The sequence below is a fragment of the Molothrus ater genome, chromosome 10, assembly GCF_012460135.2.
Source record: "Molothrus ater isolate BHLD 08-10-18 breed brown headed cowbird chromosome 10, BPBGC_Mater_1.1, whole genome shotgun sequence".
Lineage (NCBI taxonomy): Eukaryota > Metazoa > Chordata > Aves > Passeriformes > Icteridae > Molothrus > Molothrus ater.
In genome coordinates, this window is record NC_050487.2 from 25,854,963 (window position 1) to 25,868,654 (window position 13,692).

Here is a 13,692-nt window from a genome sequence, read left to right on the forward strand (position 1 = left end):
AGCACCGTGCATGCGCAATTAAAAAGGAGTAATAAAACTCCTCAAAGATAAAAACACCCAGCAAAAATGCGGGCACATAGCGGCAGGACTCAAAAAAGCAAAGCGATGAGCGACGACTCGGAGAGCGGCGCACGCGCAGCACAGTGAGTTACTGCGCATGCACAACGGCGGGCCGGGGTGGGGGGGGGGGGGGAGCTGCGTCTGGGACAGCTCGCTGTCTCCACCTGCTGGCTGACAGGAGGTGATGCTGACTCCGGAGAGCCGCGGTGTGCAGGGAGCGGCCGCAGCTGCGCACGCGCAGTGCCCCGGGACCGCCGCCCACACGGCGCGCCTTCCCTGGGTGCCGCCGCCTCGTGCTGTAACAAACGTGCCGTACCGCAGCCGGGACCTCACGCCTTCCCTGGGTGCCGCCGCCTCATGCTGTAACAAACGTGCCGTACCGCAGCCGGGACCTCACGCCTTCCCTGGGTGCCGCCGCCTCGTGCTGTAACAAACGTGCCGTACCGCAGCCGGGACCTCACGCCTTCCCTGCGTGCCGCCGCCTCGTGCTGTAACAAACGTGCCGTACCGCAGCCGGGACCTCGCGCCTTCCCTGGGTGCCGCCGCCTCGTGCTGTAACAAACGTGCCGTACCGCAGCCGGGACCTCGCGCCTTCCCTGGGTGCCGCCGCCTCGTGCTGTAACAAACGTGCCGTACCGCAGCCGGGACCTCACGCCTTCCCTGGGCGCCTCCGCCTCGTGCTTGTCCTGCCCTTGTGGGGCCACAGTGCCCAGAGTGCAAATCGCACAGCTGTGGCGCTTCTGCCGCCAGGCATTCGTAGTCTCCTGTTGCTTCTGTGGCCTGAATTGCTTCCAGTCAGCAAGAATTGTTCCTAAACGTCATCCCCTCTGGAGCTCGGTAAGGTTGTGTTCCCCGAAGTCCAGGTGCTGCTTCTTGGTGCTGTGTGCACTTCTTGCCTTTGACTGCTGTGAGCAGCTTTGTGTTGCAGCTCAGTGAAGTCCAGGTCAGTGGTTTCTATACCAGAAACCCCTGTAGTGAGCAATCAAAAGGGAGGTTTCCTGTTCCTGCTATATCTTGGCTTTCTGAAATTGCTATATCCTTTTGCATGCCGGTATGCCTGAGAGAATTCATGCCATGATTCCTCCAATTTGGCACTAGTCTGTACCTTGCTTGGGGCACAGAGCATCCTTGAGTGCATTGTTAGGAATCTTAGCATGGAAGATACTTGAGATGTGAAGCTGGTGATCATGCACGTGTTTGAAAAGCAGAAAGGTTTACTGGACTATTGTCATGTTGTTTTGAATGCAGCAAAGGAAGGCCGTCTATTGGCTGGGCCTGTCATTTGCACTAGCTCAGCTCTACTGTACAGAAAAAAAAATGTTTAGTGCTTTGGGGTTGTGCATTTCAACTGTAATGTATTGTCAAATTTGTCTAATGGGTCTTGCATGAATTTTATATGTTAATCTTGTTGCAAAGCTAAAGGCTGAGAGGGAATGCTGTCAGTAATACAGAAAATACTACTGTGGGCATAGAATGCATCTGAATACCTCTGAAGAGACTGTGCTACCTCTTAGCTAGACACTCCCACTCAAATAGTTGACTTTAAAAAGAAAAGTAGACAGCATGTCTTTTGTTTCTTCTGGTTGCTGAGGACTGTTACCTCCTGTTGAGACTCTTGAGACCCTGCAGCTTCTTTAGTACATTGGCAACTCTCTTGTGGCTTTAATTTGTTCTCTACCCCTATTATAAAGGTGGATTATGCACGACTGTACACACCATCTCCTGAACTAGTTGGATGTTATGGGGAATTGTAAGAAGGTGACAGATCAGTTGTTGTTTTAAAAACAAAGGCAATTCTTTGGGATGATTCCAGACTACAAATCTCACACTCAGTTGTTGCTTTATTGCCATTGAGGGTGGTTGCTTTTAAGCTGATGAACACTGGTAGACTGTCTTACTTTGTTTGAACAGCCATGGTTATTTCATCCACCTCCAAAGCTTGGAAAGAAACTAAAACAGTGTTTGGAAATTGTTTAGAATAAAGCTGGTGTTCCAAGAGTGGAGTAAGCACTCAGGAGTCATTTAAGGAATCAGCTTTCCTCAGCACAAGAGGAACCAGCCATGGGCACTGCTGTGTAATATGGAGCCCATGCAACCACTGCATCTCTCTGAGCAGCTGAGAACATACCTTCCAGTGTTTTGCAAGCAAGAGAGCTGTTTTACTTTTGTGTGTAAATATTTTGGCAATAGAATACAGGGACTCTCATATCTATGTGTGTGGCTGGGTGCCTCTCTGTGGATATTTAGGTATCTCAAAGAAAACTGCCTGTACTTGTGACTGGGACCATTCTGAGAAGTTCTTTCTTTGCTGTCCTTCACAGGAGGATATTACTTGAGAAGTGCTTATGGAGCACTTTTGCTGCTCAAGAAATTCCAGGAAAAACAAGCTGCCCAGCTATCAGTGCGCCAGAAAAGCTGACCAGTCTGTCAGCATCCTGTTACAGGGACCCTTCATTGAGCAGTCCTGCTGGATTGGAGGGAAGTCTGACTGACATTCACGGAAATAGGCCAAGAACGTAATGGAGACCCCTCAGCAGGTCTTTCCACTTTATGACCTCTCAGTAGGACTTCTTATTTGAATATGTTACCTGCTGCTGGCAACTGCTAGCATCCATGAAGGAGTCACACTTTGGAATTTTATGGAACAGTTTATGGAACTATGCTCTTTATGAAATTGTGACAGGTTAAGGTTCAGGAATTGTTGGTGATGGCATCTGTCAGTGATAGTATTTGACTGCAAAAACTTACTCAAAGCAATATACAGACAAGTTGTAGTCCCCAATAAAAATATTCAGCAGGCAGAGTGCATTTCTAACCCAACAGGGGTTCCTATGGGGCAGAAGACAGGTTCAGCCCATTGACTGATCCCAGCAGTTATGATGGAGCCTTCACTAACTTTTTCTCCATTCTTGGCTTACTTTTATAGTATTTCTTTATATTTAGGTGAAGCTTGAGTGACTCTACTCATGCATATATTTGCTACTGATTGGTGTAAAATCCTCTCACTTCACTTTCAAAGATACAATCAAAAAAATGTATAGGGCTCATTTCCATTGAGAGGTTTTCATAATTTGGAGGCAGTTAACTTTGGGATGGAGGTATGCATTAATATTACAATTAGGCTATAATGAACCACGTTCATCTGAGGAAAGCGATTTTGCCACGTTGCTAGCTTGGCAGCAAGACATCTCTCTCACAGCTGCTATGCAGTTAATCAGCTTCAAAGTACCATCAAGTTGCTGCCAAGGATTTTGGCAGAGCCTGGTCGAGGTATCTCCATTCCACTGCACCCTTCCCTTAGCAGGTGCTTATGGTTGTATGGGGAATCATTGTGCAGCATGCCAACCCAGTTCCATCCTGGGAACAGCACCTGTATTTTACCCTAAAATTTCTGTCCCGTTGTAACTCCTGTTAGAATACAAATGTAACTTAGTTTTCTCTGATTTTACCCCCCATCATCTTTCCATACAAACATTGCTCCACTCTCCAGAGGATTATTGTGAGCAGATGTGAGCTCTGCTGTCCCTTTGGACTGAGAAAGACAGAGGTTTTTTCCCAAGTTCCTTTTGAACCTGTTGTGCACCTGTTACAAGTCTTCAGTCTCCTGCAGTTTTGTGGGTCAGTCATGTGTAGAACAGCACAACTGGCTGGCATGCTTTGCTCATGAGGGGAGACAAGAGAAGAATCCCTCTGCTCACACCAGACCTGCAGCTGCCCAACCTCACCAAAGCACCTGAGGAGCCCCCAGGGATTGATGGCACAGAGGGAGCTGATGGAGGACAGCACAGCAGGCAGCCTGTCCTCCCATCAGGTCTGGCTTATGGTGCCACCCTGAGGGTTTCCCCTGTCTTTGGGCAGTCCTAGCTACTGCAGCTCACTTGACAGAGACTCACTGTCTATACTGTGCTTGGCTACACTGGAGAGGATGAAGCTGAGGACAGCAATGGTTGCCTTCACATCCCCTGACTGCAGACGGGAGGGAGGGCGAGCTCTGTCACCTTGGGAAGGCATCTGCAGATTCATTGCTGCCCATCTCTGGAACATGGCTCTATCGGGGGATCGTGGTAAGGACAGCAGTGCTCACCTAACTTTGCACCTGAGGACAGCTTCAGGATCTTGTCATACTGTGGGAGAGCAGAGCTTCACAGTAAACACCAGCTAACACACTTACTACCAGTGTAAACACTAACAATTCTTACCCAAATATTAATACTAATAACACTTACTATGCATATTATTAATGCTAGTAGAGGCTGGTAGCGTTCCTAACGCTGAGGCTTGCATGAAGAACACAAAATTAATTAATGTTGCTGATTATGCTATTGTGGTGTTGAAATACTTGGCCTCCACTGTGGTAGCCCCACACTTACCTCGATGGCCTCCCCCAGCAGGTCCCGAAGCACTGGGATGCAGATCAGCTTAAGCATCACTGATGTGATAAACAGAGTTCACTCTTTAAAAGTTTTAAAAGTTTAATAAAGGATAAAAGGACAAAATAATCTAGCACTGGGGTACTTTTGGCACACGGCCACAGAGCACAGAGGTAGCTTAAAATCATGTTCAATATATATGGTTACATTGCTGGGGTTACATGCCATATTCATTAGCTTATACATTATTCAAACATTCCTTTGAGTTTTTGGTGTTCCAGGAACTCTCTTGTTTGGTTTTAATCTCTGACTTGTCTGCAGAACATTCTGTAAATTAGGTCTAAATATTTTATTTCTTTCTGTAGTTTTATCCTGTTGCTTCACACTCCCTGATAGCGCCGACAGAGCTGATAAATCTTCCTGGATGCTTATGCTTTGTTTTTGTCACTGTTATCTTATCACTTGGCCGGGCCACTCCGCAGATACAAGAAACACAGTAATTGCTTTACACCATTCTCTGAGTTAGTTACATAGAAGTATTTTAGTTTCTATTTTAACTTTCTGTTAAAGCCTACGATGTATTTATCACACTACTATTCATATGAAATACACAGTGCATACATAAACTGGCATATTACACAATACAAAGCAGTTAAAAGTAAGTACAAGTTGTACCATATCAAAATACTTGTGATGCAAAAAGCTAATCTATGAATGGGAAAGCCAATATTGTTTTATCATCTATAACATCCGACCACTGTGGGGGAGAAGGAGGGTGAGCAGCGGGCCCGCAGCGGGCGGGGGGACGCGGGCACGTAACTTTGGCCAGGGCGCTGATCTCGGCTAGTCGGGGCAGGCCAAGTCCCCGCAGAAGCGGAAGCACTGCAGGGGAAGAGGCGCCCAGAGCCCGGAGCGGGCTCTGCTCGCCCTCCCCACTCCCCGCTGCCAAACCCTCTCCTCACCATGTCGCCGCCGCTACCAAAACCCCTCTTCACCAAGTCGCCGCCGCTCCCTAGTCCGCGCTGCTGTCGCAGAGTCCGCCTTTGCGACCCGGAACCACTCCCGGGCTGCACCACCCCCACCGCCCCCGCCCCTGCCCCGAGTGCCGATGGGGCGCTCCGGTAGGGGCTCTGCGGGGGTCTTTTCGCCAGGACCTGGGCACGAGAGAGGGCCGGATGAGGGGACGGGGGAGGGTCTCGCGAGCGGGACCCACGGCGCCCGCGGACCCTTCGGGCAGCCCAGGCTCCGCCCCACGCTCCCACGGGCCGCAGCCTCACGGCTCCCAAGACTGCCAATCCCGGCCCGCCTTTCTCCGCCCGCCCTGTCCAATCACAGCCTTTCAATCCGGGCGCTGTCCCGCCAATCAGACCGCTCAGTCGCGGCCCGGCCCCTCAGCCTGGCCCCACTCCCCCGTACGCCTGAGGCGCCGCTCCCGCCACGCCGCTTTGGGAGCCGGCGGAACTGTGTCCCCGCTGCCGCTGCCTCGGCAGGCGCTGTTGGGGCCGGGAAGGGCGGGCCGGGAGCGAGCTTCAGTTCAGGTCCTGACCGGGATCAGGTTCTGGTCCAGGGAAACGGGCAGACGGCGGGGAGCGGGCGGACGCGGCCCCTGCAATGCCGGCGGGAGCAGCGCTTGAGGGAACTGCGGGAGGTCGCGGAGCCGAGCGCGGCGGGAATGGGCGGGCTGGGATTGGTGGGGCTGGCAGGCGCTGCCTCGGATTGTGATTGGCTGGCTGGTCCTGCCCTGGGGCATAAATAGCGTGCGTTGGGGCGGCGCAGGCGTCAGTTCGGCGGCGGAGCTGGAGCGACGGGAGGTGTGGCTGCGCGATCGGAGGAGCGGCGCCGTGGGAGCGACGGGAGCTGCGGATGCGCGATCGGAGGAGCGGCGCTGCGCCAGGACGGGACCCCAGTGGCAGCTGATCCGGGGAGCGCTGGTGAGCACGGAGGCGACGCCTGCGGCAGCATTTGGGAGCCGGTTGTGTCCAGTTCTTTCTGCCGCGCCCTGCGCGGCTCGGGTAGCTGGCGGCTGGTGTGGGGCCTGGAGTGGCGCGGGGGGGGAACCGGCTGCTGTCACTGGGGGCCGGGAAGAAGCCGTTTCGCGGTTTCTGGATTTAAAGTATTGTTCAGAATACGAGGAATAAAGCTTGCTTTTTTTGAATTTTTATTACTTTATTTTGTTTCTACTTAATTATTTTGTCTTTATTGTGTTATTATTGCTCGTTTTATTACATCTTTTTGGTTTGATTTGTTTTCTTTACTAGATATCTGATGTTAATTCAGTAAGGGTTGTGGGACTGGGGCTGAAACACTATTTGTGAGATCAGTGGGCATATAAAACCCCAGGGTGTGGAATAATGATTTTGACATGAGTCAGGCCCAAAACAATGTGGAGCGGTGGAAATGCTGGGGCTAGATAAATGCCATGGGAGAAGGGCACGGAGCTGCAGCACAGGGCCTGCAGGATATGCCTGGGGGTTCCCAGCCCCTGCCCCGTGGTACCAAGCAGAGAGGCTGAGGGTGTGGGGGCTCAGAGGGGTTCCAGGGCCCAAGAACTAGCCCAAGGGTGCCTTTTGGGATGGGGGAGCAGGAGCCCGGTGGCTATTCCCAGCCCCTGGAGCTGCCTGGGAGGAAGTGAGGGGGCCTTTGTGCAGGTGCTGGGCTGAGAGCCAGAGTGAGGGAGAAAGTAGATGTTGAGCTTCAGGCTTCAAGTGTCCCCAAAGTTGGGATCCCACAGGGGTGGGTGGGACAACTTCTAGAGATATTGAAATGATGGCAGTAACTGATTTGTGACCTTACCAACAGCCCCAAGCTGCAGTGAGAAGCAGGAGCAGCTTTTAGCTACAGCCAGTAGGAAGCTGAGGAGCTGGAGCTGAGGCAGCAGAGCTGGAGGAGACAGAAATATGGTAGGGTTTGGGGTAAAACCCCTGTGGGGCTGGGAATAAGGAATGTGGAGCTGGGAGGTGAGCTGCATGGTTGGAGTTGAAATTGCTGTAAGGGCTGTGATCTAAGCTCAAACCACACAGAGCTAGAGCTAAAGCAAAGATCCTGCCCTGAGAAGCAGAAGTAGCGTTATGTGGCATTGCTGTGAAGATGTTGAGCAGGAAGTGGAACAGAAGAGCTGGCAGTGTAATAAAGCTTGTGGGACTGGAGCTGAAATCACTGGGGCCAGGGTGGGGACTGCAGTGCTGCAGCATCAATCACTGCTCAAAGGGATGCTCACTGTAGATCTGAGAAATAACCATAGAATGGGACACAAAATGAAAAAGCTGGAAATAGAATAATAACTGCCAAAATGGGGTGGCAATGGTGATACTGAACGTGGAGGTGAAACCCCAAAACTGCAGCCAAAGCCAAAACCCTGTTTCAACCTGAGAGCAGCTTTGCCTGGCAGAGCTGGAAAAGAGCACAGCTGGAGATGGAAGAAGAGAGCTGGCAGTGAAATAAAGGTTGTGTGTCAACAGCTGAAATCCCTGGGGCTGGGAAAGGGAAACTGTGGGGCTGGGATTGAGACTGCACATGGGATGGAAACTGGAAGGCTGACATAGAGACTGTATGATTTATGTGCTAAACTCACTGCAGGCCTGTGATACGGATGCTGGGGCTGGGTATTATGACTGAAAGTAGAACAGGATATGTGAAATGGAAAAGGGGACTGCAACCTTGTGCCTGAAAGCCCCGTCGATGCCATGATATTGCGGAGATTTGTAATGGCATCTCTAGGGATCGAGCTGAAATCACTGTGGGGCTGGGATTGTGGTTGAAAAATGGATAAGAAACTAAGGCTGAGAATGGGACTGTGAGCATCGAGGGGAACTTAGGCAGGGGCTGGCACAGTGACAAAAGTGTTCTTGTGCTGAAATCACTGTAGGCCTGTGACATGGATGCAGGGGCAGGGGATTGTGACCGAAAGTAGAAGAGGACGTGTGGAGTGGGAAAGGGGGCTACAACCTTGCGCCTGAAAACGTGGTTGGTGGTAGAATATTGTTTGCGCCTGGGATGGAACCTCTAGAGGTGCAGCTGAAAGGAATGTGGGGCGGGGATTTGAATGAAAGTGGAAAAGGTGCAAGACATGTGAACAGGGCTGTGGGAATCGAGGTGAACTTATGCAGGGGCTGACAAAGCGACTGGAGATTATTGGGCGGGAGCTAAAATACCTGAAGGCCTGCAATACTGCTGGTGGAGTGGACTTTGAGAGGATCGTTCAGGGGCTGAATTGTTGCCGAGCTGGAGCCAAGATCAAGATGCTGTCCTTTGAAGCTGGAAAAACACAGAGCTGGAGCTGCAAGAAGAGAGCTGGCAGTAAAATAAAGCATGTGGGTCAAGAGCTGAAAGAGCTGAAATCATTGCGCCTGGTGCTGTCTTCATTGCAGGTGGGGAATCAGGGCTGAACACAGCATAAGAACTATAGGTCTGGCACGGAGATGGTAAAATAAAGCTTGTGGGTCAAGAGCTGAAAGAGCTGAAATCACTGGGTCTGGTGCTGTCTTCATTGCAGGTGGGGAATCAGGGCTGAACACAGCATAAGAACTATAGGTCTGGCACGGAGACCTTAGTGTTCTTGCGTCAAAATCCCTGTAGGCCTGTGACGTGGCTGCAGGGGCTGGGGATTGTGACTGAAACTAGAACAGAACGTGTGGAGCGGGAAAGGGGGCTGCAGCCTTGCGCCTGAAAACCCCGTCGATGGTAGAATATTGTTTGCGCCTGGGATGGAACCTCTAGAGGTGGAACTGAAATCAATGTGGGGCAGGGAAGTGGACTGTAAGGCTGTGATTTGAATGAAAACAGAAAAGGTCCTAGACCTGTGAATGGGGCTGTGGGCAATGAGATGAACTTATGCAGGAACTGGCACAGTGACAAGGGATTGTTGGGCGGGAGGTAAAATCACTGCAGGGCTGGAATATTGCTGGTGGGGGGGGTTGTGAGAGGCTTGTGTGGGGGCTGAATTGTTGCCGAGCTGGAGCCAAGATCAAGATGCTGCCCTTAGAAGCTGGAGAAACACAGAGCTGGAGCTGCAAGAAGAGAGCTGGCAGTAAAATAAAGCTTGTGGGTCAAGAGCTGAAAGAGCTGAAATCACTGTAGGCCTGGTGCTGTCATCATTGCAGGTGTGGGATGGGGGCTGAACATGGCATAAGAACCATAGGGCTGGCACGGAGATGGTAAAATAAAGCTTGTGGGTCAAGAGCTGAAAGAGCTGAAATCACTGGGTCTGTTGCTGTCTTCATTGCAGGTGGGGAATCAGGGCTGAACACAGCATAAGAACTATAGGTCTGGCACGGAGACCTTAGTGTTCTTGCGTCAAAATCACTGTAGGCCTGTGACGTGGCTGCAGGGGCTGGGGATTGTGACTGAAACTAGAACAGAACGTGTGGAGCGGGAAAGGGGGCTGCAGCCTTGCGCCTGAAAACCCCGTCAATGGTAGAATATTGTTTGTGCCTGGGATGGAACCTCTAGAGGTGGAACTGAAATCAATGTGGGGCAGGGAAGTGGACTGTAAGGCTGTGATATGAATGAAAACAGAAAAGGTCCTAGACCTGTGAATGGGGCTGTGGGCAATGAGATGAACTTATGCAGGAGCTGGCACAGTGACAAGGGATTGTTGGGCGGGAGGTAAAATCACTGCAGGGCTGGAATATTGCTGGTGGGGGGGTTGTGAGAGGCTTGTGTGGGGACTGAATTGTTGCCGAGGTGGAGCCAAGATCAAGATGCTGCCCTTAGAAGCTGGAGAAACACAGAGCTGGAGCTGCAAGAAGAGAGCTGGCAGTAAAATAAAGCTTGTGGGTCAAGAGCTGAAAGAGCTGAAATCACTGGGTCTGGTGCTGTCATCATTGCAGGTGGGGAATCAGGGCTGAACACAGCATTAGAACTATAGGTCTGGCACGGAGACCTTAGTGTTCTTGCGTCAAAATCCCTGTAGGCCTGTGACGTGGCTGCAGGGGCTGGGGATTGTGACTGAAACTAGAACAGAACGTGTGGAGCGGGAAAGGGGGCTGCAGCCTTGCGCCTGAAAACCCCGTCGATGGTAGAATATTGTTTGCGCCTGGGATGGAACCTCTAGAGGTGGAACTGAAATCAATGTGGGGCAGGGAAGTGGACTGTAAGGCTGTGATTTGAATGAAAACAGAAAAGGTCCTAGACCTGTGAATGGGGCTGTGGGCAATGAGATGAACTTATGCAGGAGCTGGCACAGTGACAAGGGATTGTTGGGCGGGAGGTAAAATCACTGCAGGGCTGGAATATTGCTGGTGGGGGGGGTTGTGAGAGGCTTGTGTGGGGGCTGAATTGTTGCCGAGCTGGAGCCAAGATCAAGATGCTGCCCTTAGAAGCTGGAGAAACACAGAGCTGGAGCTGCAAGAAGAGAGCTGGCAGTAAAATAAAGCTTGTGGGTCAAGAGCTGAAAGAGCTGAATTCACTGTAGGCCTGGTGCTGTCATCATTGCAGGTGTGGGATGGGGGCTGAACATGGCATAGAAACCATAGGGCTGGCATAGAGACGGTAAAATAAAGCTTGTGGGTCAAGAGCTGAAAGAGCTGAAATCACTGGGCTGGTTCTGTCATCATTGCGGGTCTGGGATGGGGGGTGAACATGGCATAGAAACCATAGGGCTAGCACGGAGACCTTAGTTTTATTGAGTCGAAATCACTGTAGGCCTGTGACGTGGCTGCAGGGGCTGGGGATTGTGACTGAAACTAGAACAGAACGTGTGGAGCGGGAAAGGGGGCTGCAGCCTTGCGCCTGAAAACCCCGTCGATGGTAGAATATTGTTTGTGCCTGGGATGGAACCTCTAGAGGTGGAACTGAAATCAATGTGGGGCAGGGAAGTGGACTGTAAGGCTGTGATATGAATGAAAACAGAAAAGGTCCTAGACCTGTGAATGGGGCTGTGGGCAATGAGATGAACTTATGCAGGAGCTGGCACAGTGACAAGGGATTGTTGGGCGGGAGGTAAAATCACTGCAGGGCTGGAATATTGCTGGTGGGGGGGTTGTGAGAGGCTTGTGTGGGGACTGAATTGTTGCCGAGGTGGAGCCAAGATCAAGATGCTGCCCTTAGAAGCTGGAGAAACACAGAGCTGGAGCTGCAAGAAGAGAGCTGGCAGTAAAATAAAGCTTGTGGGTCAAGAGCTGAAAGAGCTGAAATCACTGGGTCTGGTGCTGTCTTCATTGCAGGTGTGGGATGGGGGCTGAACACGGCATAAGAACCATAGGTCTGGCACGGAGATGGTAAAATAAAGCTTGTGGGTCAAGAGCTGAAAGAGCTGAAATCACTGGGTCTGGTGCTGTCTTCATTGCAGGTGGGGAATCAGGGCTGAACACAGCATAAGAACTATAGGTCTGGCACGGAGACCTTAGTGTTCTTGCGTCAAAATCCCTGTAGGCCTGTGACGTGGCTGCAGGGGCTGGGGATTGTGACTGAAACTAGAACAGAACGTGTGGAGCGGGAAAGGGGGCTGCAGCCTTGCGCCTGAAAACCCCGTCGATGGTAGAATATTGTTTGCGCCTGGGATGGAACCTCTAGAGGTGGAACTGAAATCAATGTGGGGCAGGGAAGTGGACTGTAAGGCTGTGATTTGAATGAAAACAGAAAAGGTCCTAGACCTGTGAATGGGGCTGTGGGCAATGAGATGAACTTATGCAGGAACTGGCACAGTGACAAGGGATTGTTGGGCGGGAGGTAAAATCACTGCAGGGCTGGAATATTGCTGGTGGGGGGGGTTGTGAGAGGCTTGTGTGGGGGCTGAATTGTTGCCGAGCTGGAGCCAAGATCAAGATGCTGCCCTTAGAAGCTGGAGAAACACAGAGCTGGAGCTGCAAGAAGAGAGCTGGCAGTAAAATAAAGCTTGTGGGTCAAGAGCTGAAAGAGCTGAAATCACTGTAGGCCTGGTGCTGTCATCATTGCAGGTGTGGGATGGGGGCTGAACATGGCATAAGAACCATAGGGCTGGCACGGAGATGGTAAAATAAAGCTTGTGGGTCAAGAGCTGAAAGAGCTGAAATCACTGGGTCTGTTGCTGTCTTCATTGCAGGTGGGGAATCAGGGCTGAACACAGCATAAGAACTATAGGTCTGGCACGGAGACCTTAGTGTTCTTGCGTCAAAATCCCTGTAGGCCTGTGACGTGGCTGCAGGGGCTGGGGATTGTGACTGAAACTAGAACAGAACGTGTGGAGCGGGAAAGGGGGCTGCAGCCTTGCGCCTGAAAACCCCGTCGATGGTAGAATATTGTTTGCGCCTGGGATGGAACCTCTAGAGGTGGAACTGAAATCAATGTGGGGCAGGGAAGTGGACTGTAAGGCTGTGATTTGAATGAAAACAGAAAAGGTCCTAGACCTGTGAATGGGGCTGTGGGCAATGAGATGAACTTATGCAGGAACTGGCACAGTGACAAGGGATTGTTGGGCGGGAGGTAAAATCACTGCAGGGCTGGAATATTGCTGGTGGGGGGGGTTGTGAGAGGCTTGTGTGGGGGCTGAATTGTTGCCGAGCTGGAGCCAAGATCAAGATGCTGCCCTTAGAAGCTGGAGAAACACAGAGCTGGAGCTGCAAGAAGAGAGCTGGCAGTAAAATAAAGCTTGTGGGTCAAGAGCTGAAAGAGCTGAAATCACTGTAGGCCTGGTGCTGTCATCATTGCAGGTGTGGGATGGGGGCTGAACATGGCATAAGAACCATAGGGCTGGCACGGAGATGGTAAAATAAAGCTTGTGGGTCAAGAGCTGAAAGAGCTGAAATCACTGGGTCTGTTGCTGTCTTCATTGCAGGTGGGGAATCAGGGCTGAACACAGCATAAGAACTATAGGTCTGGCACGGAGACCTTAGTGTTCTTGCGTCAAAATCACTGTAGGCCTGTGACGTGGCTGCAGGGGCTGGGGATTGTGACTGAAACTAGAACAGAACGTGTGGAGCGGGAAAGGGGGCTGCAGCCTTGCGCCTGAAAACCCCGTCGATGGTAGAATATTGTTTGTGCCTGGGATGGAACCTCTCGAGGTGGAACTGAAATCAATGTGGGGCTGGGAAGTGGACTGTAAGGCTGTGATATGAATGAAAACAGAAAAGGTCCTAGACCTGTGAATGGGGCTGTGGGCAATGAGATGAACTTATGCAGGAGCTGGCACAGTGACAAGGGATTGTTGGGCGGGAGGTAAAATCACTGCAGGGCTGGAATATTGCTGGTGGGGGGGTTGTGAGAGGCTTGTGTGGGGACTGAATTGTTGCCGAGGTGGAGCCAAGATCAAGATGCTGCCCTTAGAAGCTGGAGAAACACAGAGCTG

At 51.4% G+C, this 13,692-nt stretch overlaps 1 protein-coding gene across 1 annotated transcript; it reads left to right on the forward strand.

Moving 5' to 3' along the window:
• Window positions 1–312: 312 nt before the first annotated feature.
• LOC118690237 (uncharacterized) lies at window positions 313–6,615 on the forward strand. Its single transcript, XM_036389012.1, has 3 exons — window positions 313–897; window positions 2,382–5,968; window positions 6,207–6,615. Exons 2-3 carry the CDS (start codon window positions 5,539–5,541, stop codon window positions 6,566–6,568), a joined length of 792 nt encoding a protein of 263 aa, XP_036244905.1. The 5' UTR covers window positions 313–897; window positions 2,382–5,538; the 3' UTR covers window positions 6,569–6,615.
• Window positions 6,616–13,692: the final 7,077 nt, after the last annotated feature.

Coding starts and splice junctions, on each gene's coding strand:
- LOC118690237 (XM_036389012.1), top strand. CDS start 5,539: ATGGGGCGCTCCGGTAGGGGCTCTGCGGGGGTCTTTTCGCCAGGACCT. Junction 5,969..6,206: donor GGGAGCGAGCTTCAGTTCAG/GTCCTGACCGGG, acceptor GGGGCGGCGCAG/GCGTCAGTTCGGCGGCGGAG.